Genomic DNA, 25,942 nt, shown 5'->3' with positions numbered 1-25,942 from the left:
TCCCCTATGATGAAACCATTCACAGAATCTATTGCCAATAGCCTTGAGTGCTATAGGCAATGCAGTCAGTTTTCAGATAAGTCTATTGCAACATACTACAGCATTTATTTGACGTGCTCAAATTGAGAAGCGGTAGCATAAAATGTGTCTTGTTTTTCAAATGGTTTGCCTTTCGATGGTATCCACTCAGTAAAAGCTGTAGCACAGTCTGGATTTTTGTTATTGTTTATCAATAACAAAGTACTTTTCTTATTCTAAAGCCTAAGTACTGTATCTTAATTTTAACCTTCCCGTTTATTTATCCGAATGTTAATAGTTTTACTTTGAGAGTACCAATATCACCACAATTTCATAATGTTTTATTGCCCTTTAGATCAAGAGATGTCTTTAAGGGGTGTTAGACTCTCCAAATAATATATTTGAAAGAATGGACATCGGATTTTTTTTTCTGTACTGGAAGCATAAAAATTGAGCCATATCATGTGGTTATGGGATCGTTTAGTACAGTGATGGCTAACTTTTTTGTCATCATGCGCCAAAATGCAATGATAATGCAGTGTGCGTGTGCCCCCCTGTATGCCCCCTGCATCTGCGCATGACCTCCTGTGCTCCCCCTTCCCTCCACGGATGTGCGCATGATTCCCGTGCTCCCCGTCCCATGCATTAGTTCATGCACATCTCCTGCATGCACCCCACCCCTGCGCATGTGTAGAGACCTGAAAACCAGCTGGCTGGCTGGCAGGAGGTGTGCACGCATTTGTGTTGGAGCTAAGCTGGGGCAATGGCTCACGCGCCCGCAGAGAGGGATCTGTATGCCACCTGTGGCACGCGTGCTATAGGTTCGCCATCATGGATTTAGTACATGCCAGGCTAGTATGGCTTGTATGTACAAAAGCAAATTATGGTAAAACCTTTCAATGTGAAATATGTTAAGGTAATGTTGAATTATACGCCAAAGTTTGGGAATTTGGCTGTTTATCAGGTATTAGAGAGCCAAGGTGGCGCAGTGGTTAAATGCAGCACTGCAGGCTACTTCAGCTGACTGCAGTTCTGCAGTTCGGCTGTTCAAATCTCACCGGCTCAGGGTTGACTCAGCCTTCCATCCTTCCGAGGTGGGTAAAAGGAGGACCCGGATTGTTGTTGGGGGAGATATGCTGACTCTGTAAAAGCTTAGAGAGGGCTGAAACCCCTATGAAGCGGTATATAAGTCTAACTGCTATTGCTATTATGGTTGAATTGGGGGAGGGCGGAAGGAATCGGGACAAATACATTTAACTGAAAATCTACTTTCTTAAGCTTTAAATCTAAATGTTTAATATGCTTTTAAGTACTTTGATACCGCTTGCTAATTAATTGCATATTTTAAAAATCCCCAAACTGATATCACCTTTGTTTGAACTGCTATAAACTTGAAGTAATCAACTGCCAATATTTGGTTGACTTAAGTTCTGGGAGAGCTGTTTTCAATGGGAAAGCAAACTACAAGTAGTTTATTTATGTATTTTCCTGCCATAAGACTCAGGAACAAGCAGAAGGGAGAAAATTTTAAAAAAAAGTCACATCCTGAAGCAGGATGAACAAATAAGGCTTTCTGGTTCTCTCAGACTTTCTCACATCACAACTGGAAGGAGTCCAACAGTTTACACGTAAATTTAAAGTCAATATTCTTCTTATCCAACTCAGAATGAAATAAGCATAATGTATTGTGGTAAAGAATCAATGCCCTGCATTTAACTTAAAAGGAGTATTAATTATTTACTTAAAGTTCAAGGGCTATGTCAAGATGTTTTCTGCACATTAAAAAATGTGAATCAATCACAGATAATTTCTGCATGATTTCTCCAAATACAATATTGTTGTTTTTTTTAAAAAAAAAAACAGCCAACCATGGAAATCATTGCTAGATGTGTTTCACAATCATCTGGTTTGCCTCATTACATTGAACACAAAATGTACCGTTGGAAAGCCAAGTCCACTTGTGTGTATAGGAAAGCTGGAAACCTCAATTAACCTACCTCCTGGACAGTAAATATTCCAAATAACGAATTGAAATAATAGGCTTCATGGTTCAATCAAGAACCAGCACGAGCAAAGTGGCCAAAGTAAAATAGAGAACATTTCCAAGGAAAAAAATCAACTTCCTTTATAAAAAAAAGAGAGGAAAAAAAGAGGAATTTTGTAGTGTGAGTGCCTACTCTATTAAGTCATATTTGTTTTCAGTTGGGACATGTATTAATCCTTAAACTGGTCTCAGAAAGCCATAAATGAAGCATTTGTTATCAAGACCTCTTCTTCTTTTCCATAGAATACAGAATGGCATTTTAGTGAGTGAAAGGACAACCCAAAATTAAAGGGATTCCCTTAAAATTAAAATTAAGAGCCAAGGTGGCACAGTGATTAGAGTGCAGTACTGCAGGCCACTTCAGCTGACTGTTATCTGCAGTTCGGCGGTTCAAATCTCACCGGCTCAAGGCTGACTCAGCCTTCCATCCTTCCGAGGTGGGTAAAATGAGGACCCAGACTGTGGGGGGCGATATGCTGACTCTCTGTAAACCGCTTAGAGAGGGCTGAAAGCCCTATGAAGCGGTATATAAGTCTAACTGCTATAACTGCTACCTGCACTTTTTTGTGGCTCTCTTGTAAGTCAAAATGGGACAATTTGCTACAGCCAACTCACAATTTAGCAATCTCAATTTAATTATTTAAAATAAATAAAAAAATATTTAAATTTTTGTCATTCACATTTTATTCTGTTCCTCCTTTTGCATCCTTTCCTTAATGATTCTATTCCACCATGTCTTTGATATCAGCGCAACTCTTGTACTGCAGCGACCTGTCTCATGCTGAGTTGGCTGTGTTAAGCTATCATGTGGCAACTTTGCCATGCTAAGTTGACTATCCTCCGCGAGCTGCACTGGCTTCCCATTGGTCTCCGAGCACGATTCAAGGTGCTGGTTATCACCTTTAAAGCCCTACATGGCCTAGGACCCAGATATCTACGAGACCGTCTTCTGCCACATACCTCCCTAAGACCGATAAGATCGCACAGGATGGGCCTTCTCCAGGTGCCATCAGCTGGACAATGTCGGCTGGCGACGCCTCGGAGTAGGGCCTTCTCTGTTGCCGCTCCAGCCCTATGGAATGAGCTACCCCCAGAGATCCGGACCCTACCCACTCTCATGGCCTTCCGCAAAGCTATTAAAACCTGGCTGTTCCGGCAGGCCTGGGGCTGTTGACCTCTTGATTGAGGTCCAGCCCCGCTTAGACTGGGTGCATGTTGTGTTTCTTTTAATTTGTTGTGTCTTATTTGTTTTAATCTTTTTAATATTTCTTACTTCTGTAAGCCACCCGGAGTCCTCTGGGATTGGGCGGCCTATAAATTCAATAAATGGAAATGGAAATGGACTATGGCGAGTTGGCCATGGCAAATTGTCATAGAGCCCTTGCAAATTGTCCTAATTCTAGAAAATTAATGACATTGCTCCAGTGGACTATTGTTCATTTTAAAACGAATATTGCTGAGAATGTAGCTCAGAACTCATATTCCTAACAATCCACCAGTTTGCCCAGAACACTGTCAACATGAAGCTGATAGGAGTACTAATTGTCATTACTTCTGTCATTTCATAAAGGAAGCCTGAGAGTATTTTGCATTTTGCCCATTGTACAAACTATGGAAGGATCAAATGTAAGCCATCCATCACTCTGTAAATCACTCTGCTGAAACTGTCTTCGTTTATTTTTGCTTTAAAATAGACTTTTAGCATTTGATTCCAACAGTGCTTACACAAAGATTACCCTTTAAAAATAAATACCAAATTAATCCCTTTTAATTATGTTTCTAACAGCACATTGCTAACAAAGCAAATTAAAACAGATTTTCTCACCAGTCATTTTTTTTTTTTAAAAAGAGAAGGGTTGGATTGCCATGTGAATTGTTAATTAGTAAGCTTTTGTTTCCATATGACTCAATAAAAAGAGTATTTATTTGCTTTATGTTCTATTTTATTGAAGAAGACAGGTCAATTAGGACAGGTCATTATCAAACCATATTCTTGGATCAGCAATATGATTATCTCCTGGTGCAATGCAAAATAATTGAATTCCAACTTTCATCTGATTATATCTTCATTATGTTCAAGTGGTAAAACCTTTCCTAATTTTACCACTAAAGAAGGGGGGGATGGATGGATGGATGGATGGATGGAAGGAAGGAAGGAAGGAAGGAAGGAAGGAAGGAAGGAAGGAAGGAAGGAAGGAAGGAAGGAATGAATTTTGGCTATCCTTATTCCAAATATGGTATTTTAGACTTTGTTACTTTTAAGGATATTTCATTTCCAGAGCAGCTGAATCTATAAGGTTTGTTTTTAACCTCCAGTGCCCTCAGAGAATACAAAATTGTGTGTTATATATGAATAGAACTGAATAACTGAAACACTTGGGGGAAAGAGCCCTTTTCATTCTGCTATTCTGATGTAGATGGGCAGAAAATAAAACTTTTAAAAAGCTATCTTTTTCTTGCTTTCTATGGCAAATTATCGGGTTACAAGTGGCAAATATCGTTATGCAACTGAATAAACTGTTCTTTCCAAAGCTGGAAAACGCATACCTTTGACTGCCTTAATTTCTAGGCTGCATTTGGGACAAAGGCTTTCCTTGAGACCAAACATATAAGTTTTCTGCATACAACTGATTGCAAAACATTGGAGGTTTCACACAGCAACTTTGCTTTTAGCAGGAATTCAAAAAGAATAACCGTGCAGCATCCCCAGCCATGCCTCTGTCTGGTAATAACTCCTATCTCTTTAATTCTGGGCAATGTGTCTTGCTGGAAAGAATGGCAAAAGCATTGTGAGGCTTAAGCCAACAACTGTTTCACTCATCACTGCCTGTTTGTCCATGCTGCCATGTGGATGCTATGGAATGTGGATAGCACTTTGCTTAATCAGCAGATATAAAGGAAGGTCACTCAGATTATCTGGTAGCAAAGGGAATCTGACACAAACCACCTGGAGAAGAGAGAGAAAAACTCAGTGCTGGACTGATTCATACTTTTTCCTTGAAAATAAAACAAAATATGATAGCATTCTGAATACACTTCTGAAGTTGGCTTCCAAACGCTTTTGGGTACCTTTGGACCAGGAAGCGAATGAGGACAAGATACAGCATTTAGACATTTCCATTCCAGCCCTCCATACAGCCATTCATTTGGATGTTTGAAGGGGAAAAAAGTGCTCTCGCATTGAAATTCAAGTAAGAGAGAAAAAGAGAAGGAGAGTGGGTAGGAAGGAGAAGACAGAGGGTAGGAGTAGGGGAGAAGGAAGGGAAGGAGAGGAGGAAGGAAGGAAGTAGAGAAGGAAGGGAGGGAGAAAAGAAAAGAAAGAGAAAATAAGGTGAGGTGTGGAGGAGAGGTAGGGGAAGAAGAAGTAAGGAGAGGTGGGTGGGAGGGAGAGAAAGAGAAGGAGAGGAGGGAGGAAGAGAGAAAAAGAGAAAGAGAGAGGGTAGGAAGGAGAAGACAGAGGGTAGCAGTAGGGGAGAAGTAAGGGAAGGAAGAAGGGGAAGGAGAGGAGGAAGGAAGGAAGTAGAGAAGGAAGGGAGGGAGAAAAGAAAAGAAAGAGAAAATAAGGTGAGATGTGGAGGAGAGGTAGGGGAAGAAGAAAGAAGTAAGGAGAGGTGGGTGGGAGGGAGAGAAAGAGAAGGAGAGGAGGGAGGAAGAGAGAAAAAGAGAAGGAGAGAGGGTAGGAAGGAGAAGACAGAGGGTAGGAGTAGGGGAGAAATAAGGGAAGGAAGAAGGGGAAGGAGAGGAGGAAGGAAGGAAATAGAGAAGGAAGGGAGGGAGAAAAGAAAAGAAAGAGAAAATAAGGTGGTGTCATAGTAGGTGTGAAGGATGGTAAATAATACATTCCAAATTATACCTTATACCCTTTTAAATGGAATAATAATAATATAAGAATGGCAAAGAAAAAGAATAACTATGTGAATGTATACCTATAGCTGCATGTAAGAGAATAGATGACAGTAAAAATATAAAACACAATATAGGTAAATAATACTTGATCATAAGTAGCTAAGTATAAATAAATAAAGAAATGTATATAAAAATGGATAATGAGTAACAAGATTATGAACGCAAGATAGAAATGTATAGAAGGGAAAACACTAACTGCAAAGAAACCGATTCGGAACTGCTGTATGATATACGATGGGACTTATTGTTCCTATGTTGTTTTTAAGTTATGTGGTTATTTTTTGTTAATGTGTTTATGTGTTCTGTCGATGTGCTTATGTGTATAAAATAAAATAAAAAATGAAATTCAAGTATAGATCTCTGCAAATTCTGGATCGCAAAAACATTAAATTATAAACTAATGTAAACATTATTGCTTATTTTCAGACTTCAGGCTAAATGTACTAATCAAGTAGCAATAGCAATAGCAATAGCAGTTAGACTTATATATCGCTTCGTAGGGCTTTCAGCCCTCTCTAAGCAGTTTACAGAGTCAGCATATTGCCCCCAACAACAATCCGGGTCCTCATTTTACCCACCTCAGAAGGATGGAAGGCTGAGTCAACCCTGAGCCGGTGAGATTTGAACAGCCGAACTGCAGAACTGCAGTCAGCTGAAGTAGCCTGCAGTGCTGCATTTAACCACTGCGCCACCTTGGCGCAGTAGATAGAGCCATGGTGGCAAACCTATGGCATGGGAGCCTTCTCTGCGGGCAAGCGAGCCGTCACCCTAGCTCAGCTCAACTGTGCATGCGTGTGCACCTCCCAACTATATGGCGGTTCAAGTTTTTGAGATGGAGAATCGCTCTCCAGCCCGCCCCCCCCCCCCCCCGATGAACAAGCGGGAGTAAAAACACCGCCCTTGTCCCTTCAGAACAGACTGGACCGCTCGAATCTCCAGGAGATGCTGGACAACCTGTTCCACAAAAAACCACTTGTCCTGGTCCCAGGAGATGAGGCACATGATGAAGCACCTCGGAGAACTGGAGAGAAACTCCAGAGAGAGACCGAATTTCACTGCCTCCCTTACCCAGGCGCCCGTGGTTATCTCTTCCCATCAGTCAGCAAAGAAAGCCAAACGGCCCCCGATGGGAAGGTTCTCCAGGCAGTCACTTTTGCCCCGGAAGGGACGAACACCCTCACCTCTGAAAGATCTCTTGGGTGGGACTCTCTGGGAGTTTCTGCTGGTTCTATCCTGCTGCTGATCCTGTCTGGTGGGAAGTTGGCACTGCGGACGGGGGAGGTTGAATCCCCTGTCCGACCCCCGAAAGGGTGAGCGTGAATAGCAAGGAGAAGTTCCTGGTTTGGCTTCCCATTGGTCTCCGGACACGCTTCAAGGTGCTAGTCGTTATTTTTAAAGCGCTACATGGTATAGGACCTGGCTACCTGAGAGACCGCCTCCTGCCATTTACCTCCCAGAGACCCATAAGATCCCACAGTCTAGGCCTCCTCCGGATTCCATCTGCCGGTCAATGTCGGCTGGCGACTCCCCGGGGGAGGGCCTTCTCTGTAGCTGCTCCGGCCCTATGGAACGATCTTCCCGTGGAGATCCGGACCCTTACTACCCTTCCGCAAAGCGACCAAGACCTGGCTGTTCCGGCAGGCCTGGGGCTGTTGATCTTTCCAGCCTCCATCCTAAGCTATGAACGTTGTGGAATTTTTAATGTTGTTTTTTTAATTTTTGTATGTTCCCCCTTCCTTTTTATCTGTAAGCCGCCCTGAGTCTCTTGAGAGTGGGTGGCATACAAATCCTATAAATAAATAAATAATAATAATAATAAATAAATAAATAAGTGCGAGTCTCTGACTGTCTATAGAGCGATGGCAGAACCTTGTGCTTGTCCTTAGACTCAATGAGGACAGGTTCTAAAGGAGCCCCAAAGAGCTAACTGGTGTGTACCAGGACCCGCGGGTAGCCAGAAGAACTGAGGCGGAGACGGGAATAAAGGCTAACAATTTTTATTCCCTGACAAATACAGGCTAACATTCAGAACCGTCTTCAGACAGGAATGCGCGCTGCTCGTTTGGACAGCTCCCTTTTTATACTGGAGCTGTCAAACGACCAGCCAATCGGGTGTCGAGCGCTTCCCGCTTAAACTCTTTATTTTAGCGCATGCTCAGAACGTGACACTAACTGCCCGCAAATGAGGAAGATGTTAGTCTCCACTAACGCCTGGAGTTTGCCTGCCACGGTTTAAGCCAAAGGAGGCGTCTGGTCTCTACCGCCGAGGCAATAGACTTGGATGCAAACTGAGCTGCGTTCAGGAACGCATCCTCCAAAATCTCCATAGCTGCCTTTAATTTATTGAGGTCTCGATAGGCTCTGGAATAAGTGAGGGGAATTCTACCCTGTAGTTGCTTCAACCAGAGCAAGGAAGCTCTGGTAAAGAAAGATGCCGCTGTGGAGGACCTGACCACCCAGGCAGCGGCCAGGTGGCACTTGACCAGGTCTTGTCCTCAGGGCGGAGGGCTTCCATAGGGGAGCCCGTAATCACTGTTGTTAATGACAGGGCTGTGACAGGCGTATCCACAGTGGGTACCTCAAGAGCTTTGGCTAAATCTGGACCAATGTTGTAATCTCGGTTAAGTTATGTTTTCCTTAGAAACACCTCTACCTCTCTTGGTTAACTGAATACAAGACTGTAGTCAACACTGCGTTTCATTTGAACAAAAAAAATTTAAAAAAAATTACCTAACAGGATGAAGAAATAGCAATAGCAGTTAGACTTATATACCGCTTCATAGGGCTTTCAGCCCTCTCTAAGCGGTTTACAGAGTCAGCATATCGCCCCCACAGTCTGGGTCCTCATTTCACCCACCTCGGAAGGATGGAAGGCTGAGTCAACCTTGAGCCGGTGAGATTAGAACCGCTGAACTGCAGATAACAGTCAGCTGAAGTGGCCTGCAGTACTGCATCCTAACCACTGCGCCACCTCGGCTATCTATCTATCTATCTATCTATCTATCTATCTATCTATCTATCTATCTATCTATCTATCTATCTATCTATCTATCTATCCATCCATCCATCCATCCATCCATCCATCTATCAATCATCTATTTATCATCTATCATCTATCTATCACCTATCTACTGATCAATCTATCGATCTATCAATCTATCATCTATCTATGTATCTCTACCTACCTACCTACATCTCTCTCTCTCTCTCTCTTTTTCTACCTATCATTTATCTAGCAATAGCAATAGTTAGACTTATATACCGCTTCATAGGGCTTTCAGCCCTCTCTAAGCGGTTTACAGAGTCAGCATATCGCCCCCAACAACAATCCGGGTCCTCATTTTACCCACCTCGGAAGGATGGAAGGCTGAGTCAACCTTGAGCCGGTGAGATTAGAACTGCTGAACTGCAGATAACAGTCAGCTGAAGTGGCCTGCAGTACTGCATCCTAACCACTGCGCCACCTCGGCTATCTATCTATCTATCTATCTATCTATCTATCTATCTATCTATCCATCCATCCATCCATCCATCTATCAATCATCTATTTATCATCTATCATCTATCTATCACCTATCTACTGATCAATCTATCGATCTATCAATCTATCATCTATCTATGTATCTCTACCTACCTACCTACATCTCTCTCTCTCTCTCTCTTTTTCTACCTATCATTTATCTAGCAATAGCAATAGTTAGACTTATATACCGCTTCATAGGGCTTTCAGCCCTCTCTAAGCGGTTTACAGAGTCAGCATATCGCCCCCAACAACAATCCGGGTCCTCATTTTACCCACCTCGGAAGGATGGAAGGCTGAGTCAACCTTGAGCCGGTGAGATTAGAACTGCTGAACTGCAGATAACAGTCAGCTGAAGTGGCCTGCAGTACTGCACCCTAACCACTGCGCCACCTCGGTGCGCAGTTAGGGAAAAGCAAAAGGCAGGCAGGCTGTGGAGAAGCCCCTTCCTACCCATAGGAGAATGCAAGGAAAGTATCCCAGATACAGCTATTTCTAAATGGAGCTTCAGGGCTAACAGGCTCACTTTTTCAGAATTAAACAGATTAGATTTTCGAATTTCCTAACCGGGAACGAACCAAGCAGAACGTCTGATGAGAGATGAAGTGTTTGCCTTCAGTTTAGCTCAGTGTTTGTCAACCTTGGCAACTTGAAGATATCCGGACTTCAACTCCCAGAATTCCCCAGCCAGCATTCGCTGGCTGGGGAATTCTGGGAGTTGAAGTCCGGACATCTTCAAGTTGCCAAGGTTGACAATATAGCAATAGCAGTAGACTTATATACCGCTTCATAGGCCTTCCAGGCCTCTCTAAGCGGTTTACAGAGAGTCAGCATATTGCCCCCAACAATCTGGGTCCTCATTTTACCCACCTCGGAAGGATGGAAGGCTGAGTCAACCCTGAGCCGGTGAGATTTGAACCGCTGACCTGCTGATCTAGCAGTAGCCTGCAGTGCTGCATTTAACCACTGCGCCACCTTGGCTCTTGACAAACACTGGTTTAGCTCATCTGTTCACATGGGGACTGCTTATCAACTGTGGCTAGCAGACAAGATGTTAAATAAAGACTTGCTTTCCAAGTCAACGCCGAAGTAATAACTCTACCGTGTTCAGCTTAGAGTAATTTCACTCATGCAAATCAAACACCAATTTTGACAGAAAGCAGGACTGATCTTGTCCTTGTATTGTTTGTGACACAACTACGACACTAACCCACCGTGCACTTCAAAGCAGAGCTTACTGCCCTTAATGTTATGAAAACCGGACTTCTGGATTCTGAAGGTTCATTGCGTAATGTATTTGACTAAAGATTTCATGCACTGTTTACTAACGAAAAACCAGCTAGAAAACACCCTTCTTACTAAAACAAATATTTATCCTGAAACAACTTTTAACTGGCACTGTTTTTCATGAGGTAAATCAAGATCACAATTTCATCTTCTGCGCTAGGAGGACAGCAGTCCAGCACTAATGCATAATTTGAGAAAACGTCTCACTTACTATGTCAGTAAAAAATATAGAAAAATAGCAATAGCAGTTAGACTTATATACCGCTTCATAGGGCTTTCAGCCCTCTTTACAGAGTCAGCATATTGCCCCCAACAACAATCCGGGTCCTCATTTTACCCACCTCGGAAGGATGGAAGGCTGAGTCAACCTTGAGCCGGTGGGATTAGAACCGCCGAACTGCAGATAACAGTCAGCTGAAGTGGCCTGCAGTACTGCACCCTAACCACTGCGCCACCTCGGCTCTGTATCCAATAGAATACAGCAAATGTTAAAATAGATACTCCTAACTCAGTGATGGCTAACCTTTTTTGCCATCACTTGCCAAAAGCGGGGGAGCACGGGGGGGGGCGGTGTTGTGCCCATAATTCTATGCGCCCTCCCCTCATGCATGCATGCGCGGCTCCCCCGCTTTTGGCACGCAATGGCATGGTGGATCCATTTTTCGCCCTCCCCAGGCTCCAGACCTTTTCTAGGAGCCTGGGGAGGGAGAAAAAGGCCTTCCCTGCCCACCCCGGAGGCTGAAAATGGCCCATTTGCCGACTTCCGGGTGGACCAGAAGGTCAGTTTTTCACTCTCCCCAGGTTCCAGAGCCTTTTTAGGAGCCTGGGGAGGGCAAAATGGCTTCCCCCCTCCTCCCGGAGGCCCTCCAGAGGCTGGAAATGGCCCGCTTGCCAACTTCCTGCCAGACCAGAAAGTTCATTTTTTGCTCTCCCCAGACTCCAGAACCTACGTAGGAGCCTGGGGAGGGCGAAAACAGCCTGTTTTCCGACTTCTGGTGGGCCAAATCAGCTGCGCGCCGGAGCTGAGCTTGTGTGACCACTGATATTGCTCCGGGTGCCACCTGTGGCACACGTGCTAGAGGTTTGCCATCACGGCGCTAACCTGCCGTCCTCTTGATTTCTTAGACTAAATTATTTTATCAGTTCTAACCTGCCTGTTCCTGGCCTTTCTAGTTACCCTGGAGTGGCCGAGAACCAGGCTGTAGTTCAACATCTAGCCCAGTGGTAGTCAACCTGGTCCCTACCGCCCGCTAGTGGGCGTTCCAGCTTTCATGGTGGGCGGGAGGAGTTTGCTGTGACTCTGCTTTATAAATTTTATAAAGTAAAGTTACTTCCCTACTTTATAAATCACCATTACTGTGGAACCGGTGGGTGGTCAGAAAATTTTACTACTAACAGAGATACAAAAGTGGGCGGTAGGTATAAAAAGGTTGACTACCCTTGATCTAGCCAATAGATAGAATATAAGATCTTATTTTTTTCCTATCTATGTACCACTACAATGCTTAGAACAAATACTGAATAGAAGGCATAGAAAGAATGCCTTCTAAAAAGATATTTAACATTTTAGCAGCCATATTACACTGCTGACTCGTATTCCGTTTGCAATGACCATTACCACAAACCCTTTTTCACAATCCCAACTATCCCATATTCTACACTAGCACATTTGAGTTTTCCTAGACATTTCTACTGACTTTTAAACAGTCAGCTTCCTTAACCTCTCATAATCATTCTCAATTGTTAGCCATCTCGGTTTTGCGTTATTTGCAAATATGAAAAGCAGTATATTTCTATTCCTTTCTGTATATTGTTAATGAAAATTATTAAGAAGCACATGACCCAGGAATGAATGTTGCAACATTGCATCCCTCATTCCAGATTAATAAAGGGTGACGATCAGTACAGCCATGTTGACTCAACTGATGTATCATTCAGTGTAGGTGGTGCAGTGGTTAGGACGCAGTACCGCAGGCCACTTCAGCTGACTGTTATCTGCAGTTCAGCGGTTCAAATCTCACCGGCTCAAGGTTGACTCAGCCTTCCATCCTTCCGAGGTGGGTGAAATGAGGACCCAGACTGTGGGGGCAATTTGCTGACTCAATTTGCTAAAAATCTGTAAACCGGTTAGAGAGGGCTGAAAGCCCTATGAAGCGGTATATAAGTCTAATAAATAAATAAATAAAGAAATAAATAAATAAATAAATAACCCAAAATAAAGCTTATCACATCATGGCTGTATAAAACGAACATTCTTTTAAAAAAAAACACAAATAGAGGTATTTTCTCCCCCTCTTTTGTTGCTACCCTTGTTACTGACAACAAAAACTTTAAATACGGCTGGAGTTGCACATCACACACTTTGGCCTAACAAATCAGCCTGTGTGATGAGTTTATGGCTCAACGTGTTATGTAAATCTAGAAAATTGGAACTGAGTAAGTCACAGTGAAATGAAACGGTTAGCTTATTAATGCAAATGTAGCTTAATATATCGAGGAGAACAGTGTTCTAATCAAACGTAATCAGGTTATACACAGAATAAAACAGGCAACTCATAAATTGCCATTTGCATGCTCACTAGGAAAAAGTGTAATGTATAAATATTATGGTCCATCAGTATTTGTCAGGCCCACTGTGATTGTGGGGATAAAAGTGGAACAACAAACCCTAAGTGTTTTACTTCAAACTTCTGGAGAAAAGGCAGGATAAGCCTACTAGTTAAATCAGCACTTTGATAAATACATACTGTTTAAGAGAGGCACAGATGCGGATGCTGATAGAATTATAATTCCATCCTGCTCTGCCAGAGGTATCTTTGCTTTATCTTTAACAGAAGACAGAATAAAAGGCAACCACTAAACTGGAACAATCCACAGTTTTAAAGTGTTAGATTTGAGCATAACCCTTTATGTGTTTAACCACTCTGACTAATAACCTACAATAGCAATAATGATAAAGGGAAGTCACATACATATAAGAAAAAAAGTGTACATTCCCTGTAACACTCCTGTAACTAATTATTGTGAGGTTTTAAATCATTAAAAATACACAAAATAATCGCCATTAATTTACTCTGTTGAGTTAGATGCTGAATACTATTATTTCCAGCGCTCTAATTTATTTATTTATTTATTTATTTATTTATTTATTAGACTTATATACCGCTTCATAGGGCTTTCAGCCCTCTCTAAGCGGTTTACAATTTTTTTTTAGCAAATTGAGTCAGCAACTTGCCCCCACAGTCCGGGTCCTCATTTCACCCACCTCGGAAGGATGGAAGGCTGAGTCGACCTTGAGCCGGTGAGATTTGAACCGCTGAGCTGCAGATCAGAGTCAGCTAAAGTGGCCTGCAGTACTGCGTCCTAACCACTGCGCCACCTCGGCACTAATGATGTTCAGCAGAAAAATATTCTCCTTCAACTTCTGATTTGAACCAATTGATTAACTGGTTGCTATTAAAACATATGGAGAAATTGGTAAAATCCTTCCCGTTATGGAAACCGCTATAGACACAACTGGCCAACAAATGTGGATCAACAAATGTGGATAAATACATATATAGGAAACACCCTGTTTCCCTTTAAACAAAATCCTATTTGCTGTTTTAATATTAACAAGAACTAAACTGTATATAATTTAAAACTATTATTAAACACACCAAGCTATTTATTAATCATGACTGCTATCACTACCCACTTTGTTGCAAAAACTGCTAATCTCAATGAAATTTGAAATCTATTAACTTTTACAAATCTTTCCACACATTGAGTTGTCAAGTAACAACAATGAAGGCTCTTTACTTTCTGGAGTCTGAGTAAAAAGATATATTTAATTGTATCACAATATCTATACTTAATTCATTTGTTGTATATAGACTATGGGGACTCTCCACACACCCCGCACTGCAGTGGTGGGTTTCAAAAAAGTTTGGAACCTCTTCTGTAGGTGTGGCCTGCTTTCCGGGTCCACTGGTGGAACCTCCTCTAACCGGTTTGGTAGATTTGACGAACCGGTTCTACCTAATAGGTGCGGACTGGTAGGAACCCATCTCTGCTGCACCAGCTTACCTCAGGGCCCCCGCAGGCAGGCCATCCATGCCCCAATACGGTACCGGCCCACTTCTTCTCCCAGCACTGGTGTGGCACCGGAGTAGGAGGTTGAGCGATGTGCTGGTGCCGCGGTTTCAAGGCGAGGCAGTTGTTGGGGGTTGGATGGCCTGGCTGCAGGGGCCCCAAGGTAAGCCGGTGCATGTGCATGGGGCAGCTCCCCCTACCTTGTAGCTGCAGGACTGGCGCATCGCTCAGCCTCATGCTCCAGTACCACGCCAGTGCTGGAAGAAGTGGGCCAGTTGTCACATGAACTCCTGCTGCACATGGCTGCCGGTGCTGCCACCGCGAGGCAGTTGTTGGCGCATGGATGGCCTGGGGGCCCTGAGGTAAGTCGGTATGGGGCGCATGGGGCAATTCCATTCCTCCTTGCCTCACTCTACTGAGAGTCACCAGATGGAATGGGCAGGAAGGCAGGCTGTACAGGTGCTTAAATAGGGTTTATTTAGGTGTAGAGTTTATATTGGTCGCACACGCAGACGGGTTTATTTTTGAGATAGGTCTTATTTTTGGGGAAACACAATATTATATGACTCCAATTAACTAAGCGAATAGAGTGTACAGAAAAACTGAATAACTTTACTCAGCAGTTATCACAATTTTTGCAAGATAAATACATCACTCTTCCCAAATGTAATAAGAATTTCATAAATTGAACTATTACTCTTCCTTCTCCACATCCCAAAAACGCACAGTTCAAAAGATAAGATTAGACTTAAGAACTGAATAAGAATTCATTTTACTAAACCTTACTGACACTGCAATCTTTTTATAAAAACATAGCCGAATTGTTTCTCAATTTCTATTTTAATTACAGGAGTGAAACACTCACTAAGATATGTCAAACATGAAAATATTGTTGTAAAGCACATGTTCTCTTATGAACAAGGCTGCAATAAAAATGCATTCTTGAAATTTTCCTTAAAAATCACTGAAGTTTTATTTCAAGTATTCATCATTTCTGTCCTATGTGTATCCAAAGAACCGTCACTGAAAAATTAACCTATTTTATTTAAACAAGAGTTGTGCAATCATGCCATCTGCTACAAAATCACGTAGTAAACAAAAAGTATATTTTTCACAAAAGCAGAAAAAAAATCTATCAGCTTTTCTTGGTGAAATAACTTCAAACCAATTGTACAATACTAATATAAATAATAGCACAATTGTGCACAGTTAAAAAACGGTTAAAAGTAATTCAGACTTTGTGCAAGCATGGCATTTCTGCTAATCATTAAAAAAGCTTTTTTTTAAAGTCCAAAATCAGTCCGAAAACAATACCTCTGCTTTAAAGATCCAATTCATTAATGCTTCTCTTAAAGCAGCTCCAACGTTTTAGAGAGTTATGCAGAGGCCTGAATAAAATCAAACTGCTTTATTAAAAAAGAAACAGAAAAGACTTGCCATGTTAATAAGAAGTCATTCAAAATGACAATTTTTACTACAGAACAACTGAAAAGAAACATCAAATCAGAATTAAGTATTTGCCTCATTTTTTGGTTATCTACAGTACTTATTCTAGATACTCCTTCAAAGGCTAAAATGTAATAGTGTTGGTAATCGTGGCACGACAAAACCGCGGTCCACTAAAGCGCGCCCGATTAAAGCGCGTACCTGACGTCATCAGCAGCGCGACAAATACGACCGCGGAGAAAAAAGGGCGCTTTAAAAGCGCTTTTAAAGCAAGCCAATTCACGTAAAGGTAAGGGTTAGGTTTAGGTTTAGGATTACGTTAAGCGTTAGGGTTAGGGTTAGGGTTAGGTTAAGGGTTAGCGTTAGGTTTAGGATTACGTTAAGCATTAGGGTTAGGTTTAGGGTTAGGTTAAAGGTTAGCGTTAGGTTTAGGGTTAGGTTTAGGGTTAGGTTTAGGTTTGGGGGGGTTAGGGTAAGGTTTTCGCGTTAATTTTAACTTTACCGCTCACAGCGTGATGTTTTCGTCGCGCTGTGATGACGTCAGGTACGCGCTTTCGTCGAGCGCGCTTTAGTCTACCGCGGTTTTGTGGTGGAACCGTTGGTAACAGGGTTACTTTCTTCTGGGTACAAGCACTGAAATGTTTTGAACTATTTCTAACAATTATTCCTAGCGAAATTCTCCAGTCTGATTTCTTCTAGGACTACCTAATTAGTTTTCCCAATCAAGATGATAACTGGCTATAGTGTAAGAAAAGATAAACCAAAACTAGGAAGAAAACTACATGTTCTCTTGCACTGCCTGGGAAATAGTGTAATTCAAGATGATGTCTTTCAAGTAAAGCCGATCCTAATAAACAAACCACCATCCAGACCCCTGAGTCCCCTCAGGGAGAAGGGCGGCCTATAAATCGTAATAATAAAACAAAAAAAGAGGCCAAATTCTAGGGGGGAAAGCATGGTAATAGAGGAAGAAGAACATCAATATTACGGCTCACCGACAAATGCGCGCTCGACAAAAGCGCGGCGACGAAACCGCAGCGAGAAAATCGCAAGGTCGAAATCACGCCGACGAATGAGCGCAGAAGCGCACCGACAACAGCGCGCTGACAAAAGCGCGCCTTCAACAAAGAACTAATAACAACCTAATAACCCTAGCCCTAATCCTAACCCTAAACCTAACCCTTACCTTAACTTAAATCACGCTTTTGTGGGCGCGGTTTTGTCGGCGCATTGTTGTGGGCACGTTTATAACATCGTGGTTTTCTCGGCGCGGTTTTTTCGGTGCGGTTTTGTCATGTGCGCATTTGCCGGGTCACGAATATTACTATTAGAGGAAGAATATATCTCAAAAACAGATTAAAGAGAAATGATATCATCCTAAATTGAAACAGAACTGGATAATTAAATATCAACAGATACAGACAATGCTCAAGGAGGATATGAAGATAACAAAAAAACTGGATGAATTATTTGTCTCTATTCTATAATAGAAAGACACTCCAGTCAGTTTGTATTAACCTTCTCAGAGAAAAAATTGTACCAACTGGGAAAATTGAGTAAGAGTCAACAACATCTTCAGAGATGACACAACAACAAATCACCAGGTCATGATGGCATCCAACTAGGAGTATTTAAAAAACTCAGAAGGTGAAATTGCTGACAGAGTGGCAAAAATATGCAACTTCTCTCTCAATCAGACTTAGTGCAAAATTGCATCAGCAATAGGACGCACGACTTTTAAAAAGATGATCCAAGGGAGATTTGGGAAATCACAGGTAGACCAGTCCACTTAAGATCTGTTCCATTCAAATAGACAAAAATGATAAACAAAACACAAAATACATCTATGGAAGAATATGCTGCGCAGATATAATTGCTAATATTTTCTGTAAGTAAATATACAAAATAATTGATTTTAAAAAAATAGAGATTAAGAGTAAAAATGCATATTTTGTTTCCCAATGAAGCAAAATAAGGAGTCCTCTAAAGTACCTTGTCGGTAATAATGCTTTATAGCTTCATATTATTCACAAGTAATCTTATCATAAAAGTAATTAGCTGTCAAAATTTCCAGGCAGGTGGTAAAATCCAAGTGATTGTTCCAGAAAGAGCTTTTTCAACTGGCAGAATGGTGAGCCTAACAGTAAATGCAGTTCAATTAAATTAAGTGTAATGCGATGCATTCTAATGGCCAAAAAACTCTTAACTCCATATATTCACTGATGTGGTTGGAACTGTCTGTAACTATCCAGAAAAAGGATGCTAAGGTCACAGATGATAATTCAATGAAGTGTTGACTCATTTCATGGTGGCTGTGAAAAAAGCAAAATCCACGCTAGGGATTAGTAGCAAAGCAACTGAAAATAAAATTGCCAACGCTGCAATGTCTTTATACAAATGTATGTTATACCCGCATCTAGAATATTGCATGTGGTTCTGCTTGCTGACTTTGAAAAAAAGAAGTAACTGGGTTTTTAAAAATGCAAAATGAATGGAGGGTTTTATAAGAAGCTTCCTTTTGAAACACATAGCATCTAGAGCTGTTTAGCTTGGAAAAAGAGTGATTGAGCTAGTAATCAAAGTATGTAAAGTGAAATTTGACATGCATGAAGTGGAAGATTTTTCTCCTCTCTTAAAATTCTAGGGCCAGGGGTTATCCAGTAAAGCTGAATAAAAGGATATTAAAACAGGGAAGAAAATGTTTTTTTTTAGACCGCACATAATTACTGTATATACTCAAGTATAAGCCTAGTTTTTCAGCCCACTTTTTGAGCTGAAAAAAGCCGCCTCGGCTTATACTCGAGTCAGTGAAAAATTTGCCCGAAATGGAGGAGAAAAAGGGGCGGGGCCATGCCGCTGGGTGACGCTCGTGAATGGCCCAGCGCCCCTGAGTTTCCCCTCCCTCTGTGTCAGTTTGCCGCGCAGCGTGCACCGCACCATCCCCCCTCCTCACGTTCTAATGTAATGCAGGGCTATCTTACGATTCCCCTTCCTCCCCCTCCTGCCGCTCTGCAACGATGTCCCACCTCCTCCTTGTTATGGCAAGCAGCCACATAGCGATGTCCCACCTCCTCTGGTACAGTGATCCAATGATAGGAATCACTGTGCCGTGTGTCATAGGAGGCGGGACATCATCATCCCAGCGGGACATCAGCATCATGAGGTGAGTGAAGTATTTCATTGAATACACCGGTATTGTGTGATAATAATTTGTTATGCAGAGCAAATTTTTACAAGGGCTACTGTATATTTAATGGGCACAGGCAGGCTGTATATGTTATTCAATGGGCAATGGCATTATTGGTATCTATTTTTATTTTTGAAATTTATCGGTAGCTGCTGCATTTCCCACCCTAGGCTTATACTCGAGTCAATAACTTTTCCAGTTTTTTGTGGTAAAATTAGGTGCCTCGGCTTATATTCGGGTCGGCCTATACTCGAGTATATACAGTAACCTGTGTAAATCAGTACCACAAGACGTGATGAAGGCTACAGGTTTAGATGATTTTAAGGGGGCTTTGGATACAGTCAAACAGGACAAATATATCAAGCCTTGGATCTTAAAGAGCCAATTTCAACTCTACATTGGGAAAATATGACTTTAAATGCCATGCAGGAGAACAAGGGGAGGAAAAAAACTCTCCATCCTCCTGCTTCTAAGCACCCCAAAAGCATTTGGCCACTGTGGAAAATAAAATACTGGACTATCTGGATGTCACCCTGACCCACAATCATAGTATACTCTGTTGCTGAATACTGCACACCTGTATGGGGAAGAAGCTGTCATACTAACAAGATTGATGTTCACCTTAATGACTATAAGAAAAAATACATGGAACCTTTACATCCACACCCCTCTCATGATTAAATGTTCTTTCTAATATTGTCCCTTCTGATCTCAGGTGACAACAGACAGTCCAAGAATGGAATAAGATACATACGCCATTGACTCCTAGAGATCTTCCAATACATACAATATTAGACTCTCTCTCTCTCTCTCTCACCAGGCTTAAGTCTAGAAAACCAATTTGTGCTAACATACCAGTCTTAGGATCTAGATGAAGAATGGCGATTAAGATGGGCAACTTTTAGTAACCAAACAAACCTTGCAGATCCAACAAACTAATTCCAGGAACACAGCTGCCCTGAAAAATATATGGAACCCGCTGAAGAGAATTGTGACAGGCTATGGCAGAACTAAGGCAAAACTCTTTTAGTGGAGAATGGCCAAGAGCCCACAGTGTGACTGTGTTGCTCTGGAACCAACTATAACATATATAGCTCAAGAATGTCTCCTTGGAAGATGTATAAATAATATAACGAGGATTATATAAACTTGACAAATGTGATAGAGATTGTTAACAATGTTAGTGTGAATTGGATCAATATAAATGAAACTTAGTTACCTTTGTTCATATATAATAGAGAAATGTTTAGATACAACAAAAAGATAGGCGTTTTTTTGAAGTTAGGCGTTTTTTGAATATATATATGTTTGCACAATATAATAAGGATCCCTTAAATTTGAGAAATGTGATAACTAGTATTGTTATTGTGAATTGGATTTATACGAATGATACCTAGAACCATCTCTGTTCACACACAATATAAATGTATAACATATATACATATATATGTATGTATGTATGTATGTATGTATGTGTGTGTGTGTGTGTGTGTTATATTTTTGCTCTTGTGACTCTTGTGACGAGCCGATTGACAGATAATGGAAGCTGTTAGCTTCCTCCCATAATTGGGGCTTACCAGGGGTTGTGACACTATATATGTGTATGTGTGTGTGTGTGTGTGTGTGTGTGTGTGTGTGTGTGTATGTTGTATCTGTGCTGATAAATGTGACAAGCCGATAGACAGAGAATGGAAGCAGTCTGCTTCCTCCCACATTTGGGCATACCAGGGGTTGTGACACTAAATACATACACGTGTGTGTGTGTGTGTGTGTGTGTGTGTGTGTGTGTGTTGTATTTGTGCTGATAAATAAATAAAGGGAGACTAGTATAGATCTATTTCAAGCTATTTAGCTCTCATCAGCTAGCCATACCCTTACTGGGATTTGAACCTGGGCTGTATTACATATTAGGCAGATGTATTAACCACTAAGCCACAAGGTTCTCCTCCTTTATCAGTTATATATATATATAACTAACCAAAAATAATAATAATTTCAAGGCACCTGGGATGATCTCATCGCAGCCACACCAGAAACAGTTAGATCCTTAGATACTGAATTATAACATCTATCCCACTGCAATTCTATATATTATGTTTCTTTTTATTATGGTTTAATCACATTTTTTTTCTACATTAAATTGTCCACCTATCATACACTTTATTTAAACTCTATTTGTATATCAGTGATTGCATGATCTCTGTAGAGGTAATATGTTTCGAGTTTTTGAGTTTATTGACATTTGTATGCCGCCCACTCCCTTGGGACTCTGGGCGGCTCACAAGACGACAAAAAACATATATAAAAATTAAAATAAGGATACGAGTATTAAAATTTCACACCAAGCATACTGTTAGCGTGGGGCTGGATACTAATCAACAGCACCAGGCCTGCCGGAACAGCCAGGTCTTGGTAGCTTTACGGAAGGCCGGAAGAGTAGTAAGGGTCCGGATCTCTATGGGGAGATCGTTCCATAGGGTCGGAGCAGCTACAGAGAAGGCCCTTCCCCCGGGGAGCCGCCAACCGACATTGACCGGCCGACGGCACCTGGAGGAGGCCCAATCTGTGTGATCTTAATATGCTAAATAAACAAACCCTAATCCAACAGGGCTATTCTTAAAATGAGGCAGAGCAAGAATTCTAAATCTTATAGTAATAACACTACAGAAAAGAACCAGATTGGTAAATACTATCCCGAAGACTCTGTAGTAAGCGTATATTGCAGTAGCACAGAGATACCCATATTGTTCAGTCAGTTCCTGTATTTTGGCCAAATAGAAGTGAGTCACTTTTGCAGATGGTTCCAGCTGCTTCTCCCTCCCTCCCAAAAATAAATCCTGCAGGATAAAATTCAGGGGGGGGGGGAATTCTTTTTCTGCAACCTTGGTGTGAGGTCACTCCTATCTCAAAATATAGACAGCATACTGACTCTGCAACTCACTACTTCATATTCAAAACTGGAAGAGTTTCAAAGGGTATTCCTTGATAAGCTTTCTAGCAGAAGTGGAGTGTTCTTTGTCGTGGCATGACAAAACCGCCCTCGTCAAAATCGCGGTGATAAAATCGCGGCGCTAAAGCTGCGACGTCATCACCGCCGCGACAGCAGCGCGGCAACAGAAGGGCGCTTTAAAACGGCGCCACGGCAGAAAGCCGACTTCAATTAAAGTAAGGGTTAGGATTAGGTTTAGGGGTTTGTTTTAGGGTTAGGTTTAGGGTTAGGTTTAGCGTTAAGTTTAGGTTTAGGGTTAGGTTTAGGGTACTGAGTGCTTGGGAGTGCGCGAATTTGCCCTCCACGATTATGTCTCCGCGGATAAGGGCTTCGCGGATTTGTGGTGGAACCGTTCTTTGTAAACAAACATCTGTCATGAAAGTTTCTCATATATTTTTTTGCACAGCTAATAAAGCTGTGGGAAGGTAGATTCCTACTGAACCTACCTTCCCGAGATACACTGTTTCATGGAAGTATCGCCATAATTTCTAAAGCGCCTTTACAAAGCATGCAACAAGTTCCCCATTAACAGAAATCAAGTTGACTACAAGCAGTGTTTCTCAACCTTGGCAACTTGAAGATGTCCGGACTTCAACTCCCAGAATTCCCCAGCCAGCATTCGCTGGCTGGGGAATTCTGGGAGTTGAAGTCCGGACATCTTCAAGTGGCCAAGGTTGAGAAACACTGGACTACAGCATCACTGACAAACAAGTGGACCTCTCAATACGAGCAGCTTAACACATGGACCGCGTCTAAAATAATTGAACAAAACCATCCCAAGGATCAAAAGTGACATTGAAGAACTCCTCAAAAGTTTTGGTTTTGACTCCCAAATCGCAAGATTGTGAGAAGAGGCAAGGGACACCCTTCCACCAACACCACACAAATCATTATTTTTCACCTTTTTTGTTCCAGAAATCTTATCTATACTCTCACTGGGACTTTATTTTTTGGGGGGGTGGGGATCCTTCCATAGGACCACCCCTTCCCCTTTTTCACCGTGTCAACACACTTCCGTGAGAGAAAAAAAGAAGAGTGTGTGTATGTGTGTGTTCTTCATCCACTCAATCCAAGCTCTGGGTTGAAAAAATTCCTACGGCGTTGAGCGTTTCCGAGCACAGGGCGGGGAGGCAGAAGCACAGGACGGGCATTGTATTTGAGACCCCAACGTCCACTCAACGGTTAAACTCTCTCCGGCCCTCCGGGTCAGAAGTATTCAAACGCTCCATATTGAGAAACTTGCACACTGGTTGTGCAGGGCATCTCTCCCCCCCCCACCCCCACACACACACTCTCCCCGCCCAGCGCTTCCAAAGCAAAAGTGGGAACTCTTGGGTTTTCCCACCCAAGTATCCGGAGATGTTTTCTCTCCTTTTCCCACGACGGCCACCGGGAAACGCGTGGATTCTTCTCCGCGTGGATTCTTCTAAGTACAATGTACCTTTGAAACACCCCAAAGGAGATACAGCTCTGCCCGCATCCTTCGCTCGCCCTCAATCTCAATCTTTTTGCCCCCTGCACCTTTCTCTAATCCTATACACACACAAACACAACACACACACAGCACACATACAACACACACAACACACAAAAGACAAAACACACACACAGCACACACACAACACACATCACACATACAACACACACAACACACAAAAGACAAAACACACACACAACACACATCACACATACAACACACACAACACACAAAAGACAAAACACACACACAACACACATCACACATACAACACACACAACACACAAAAGACAAAACACAGACACAGCACATACACAACACACAACACACATACAACACACACAACACACAAAAGACAAAACACACACACAGCACACACACAACACACATCACACATACAACACACACAACACACAAAAGACAAAACACACACACAACACACACACAACACACATCACACATACAACACACACAACACACAAAAGACAAAACACACACACAGCACACACACAACACACACACAACAGACACAACACACAAAAGACAAAACACACACACAGCACACACACAACACACAGCACACACACAACACACAAAACACACACACAACACACATCACACATACAACACACAAAAGACAAAACACACACACAACACATACACAACACACACACATAACACACACACACACACAGACTCCGCCGCCATCAGTTGAACTCACCAACAAACTTTCCACATTGACCGGGGATCTGGGGTCTCGGATCATGGACTCCAATTTCCTCTGCCGGCTCACCAAATGCCCTTCCCCGGATACCGCCGCCGGCGGGGAGGTCGACATTTTCGTCGCCTGCCTGGGCTGCTGGTGGTTCATTTTCACGTCCGCGGCGGATCTCTCCCCGCCTTTTCGTCCCTCGGGGTTCCCGGGCGCCAAAGCAGAGCCGGGGTTGGAAACGGAGGAGGTGGAGGTGGTGGAGGCAGCAGCAAGCGGAGGCTCTCCGCCGTCTCCAGTCCCGCCGATGGCTCTGCACTTCGGGGCCTGCCGAGTTGGGGGAAGAAAGGAGGGAAGGATCCTCCGGGCGGAGACCAACGGGGCTTAGTGCCGGCCTCACCCGGCCAGGCCTCTCTCCGGAGGAGCAGCAGCAGGCAGAGAGGGGCGAGCGGACGACCTCCTCCTCCTCCTCCTCCTCTTCTTCGCCTCCCGATTGGGGCGGGCGCTGCTGCCGCTGCTCCACCCGTCCGCTTCCCAGGCATGAACAACCCAGAAAGGGGGGAAGGAGGAAGGGGAAAGGGAAGCCGCCTCGGGGGTGGAGGGGAGGCAGCCCCGCCGCGGCCTTCCTGTTTCTCCTCGGGTCCCTTCTGCAGCGGACGAGGGCTGGGAAGGAAGGAAGGCAGGCAAGTCTTACGCGCGGAGCCCCCACGCTGCCTCGGCCATTTTGCACCAGGTCACTCGCTACCCGTCGGGGAGGGAGGGAGGGAGACGAAGCAGCAGCAGCGGCAGCGGCCGACTTCCTCCCTCCTCCTCCTCCTCCTCCTCCTCTGTGGCTGGAAGGATGGGAGGGAGCGCGGCTGGGCCCGCCTCGCTGGGTCTCTCCGGAGGCGTTGCTCTCTCTCTCTCCAGGGAGCGGGCTGCCCCGCGCTGACCTCTCCCAGTTGCCGCTTCGCCCGACGAACGAGCCGTGCAAGCTTCTGCCTCCTCCTCCTCCTGTCCTCCCACCACCACCTTTAATTGCAATTGCAAGATTCTGCACCACGGTTGCTGCACCACCTTTAATTGCAATTGCAATTCTGCCCCACGGTTGCTACTACAGCCATGGCTTCCTCCTCGTTTACCCACAAGCCTTCGCTGGGAGAATATGCAACAATCCCCACCACCAAGAGGCGGGCAAGGCAGGCGAGGAGCGCTCGCTCTCTCTCTCCTCCTCCTCCGGGCTTTTCGCTATATGAGCCCCCCGAGTGGAGGTTAAGCGGGGGAAAGGCTGGCAATGGACGCGGCT

The 25,942-nt window shown here is 43.2% G+C and overlaps 1 protein-coding gene across 4 annotated transcripts in view; it reads right to left on the bottom strand.

The window, feature by feature from the left end:
- Positions 1 to 25,413, bottom strand: part of ROCK2 (Rho associated coiled-coil containing protein kinase 2) — a 127,493-nt gene extending 102,080 nt beyond the window's left edge. Inside the window, exon 1 of one of the 4 annotated variants that reach the window (XM_087702739.1) lies at positions 24,670 to 25,413. In XM_087702739.1, the coding sequence (XP_087558865.1) occupies positions 24,670 to 24,819 (150 nt within the window). In that variant the 5' untranslated portion in view covers positions 24,820 to 25,413. The remainder of the gene's footprint in view (positions 1 to 24,669) is intronic. The other 3 variants (XM_087702740.1, XM_087702741.1, XM_087702742.1) reach the window with 3 other exon arrangements.
- Positions 25,414 to 25,942: the final 529 nt, after the last annotated feature.

This window comes from Thamnophis sirtalis, unplaced genomic scaffold (assembly GCF_051295495.1).
Source record: "Thamnophis sirtalis isolate CommonGarterSnake01/CBP01778 unplaced genomic scaffold, rThaSir2_p1.2 scaffold_16, whole genome shotgun sequence".
NCBI lineage: Eukaryota > Metazoa > Chordata > Lepidosauria > Squamata > Natricidae > Thamnophis > Thamnophis sirtalis.
The sequence above is the reverse complement of the archived record's forward strand: the minus strand, read 5'-3'. Positions and strand labels throughout refer to the sequence as shown.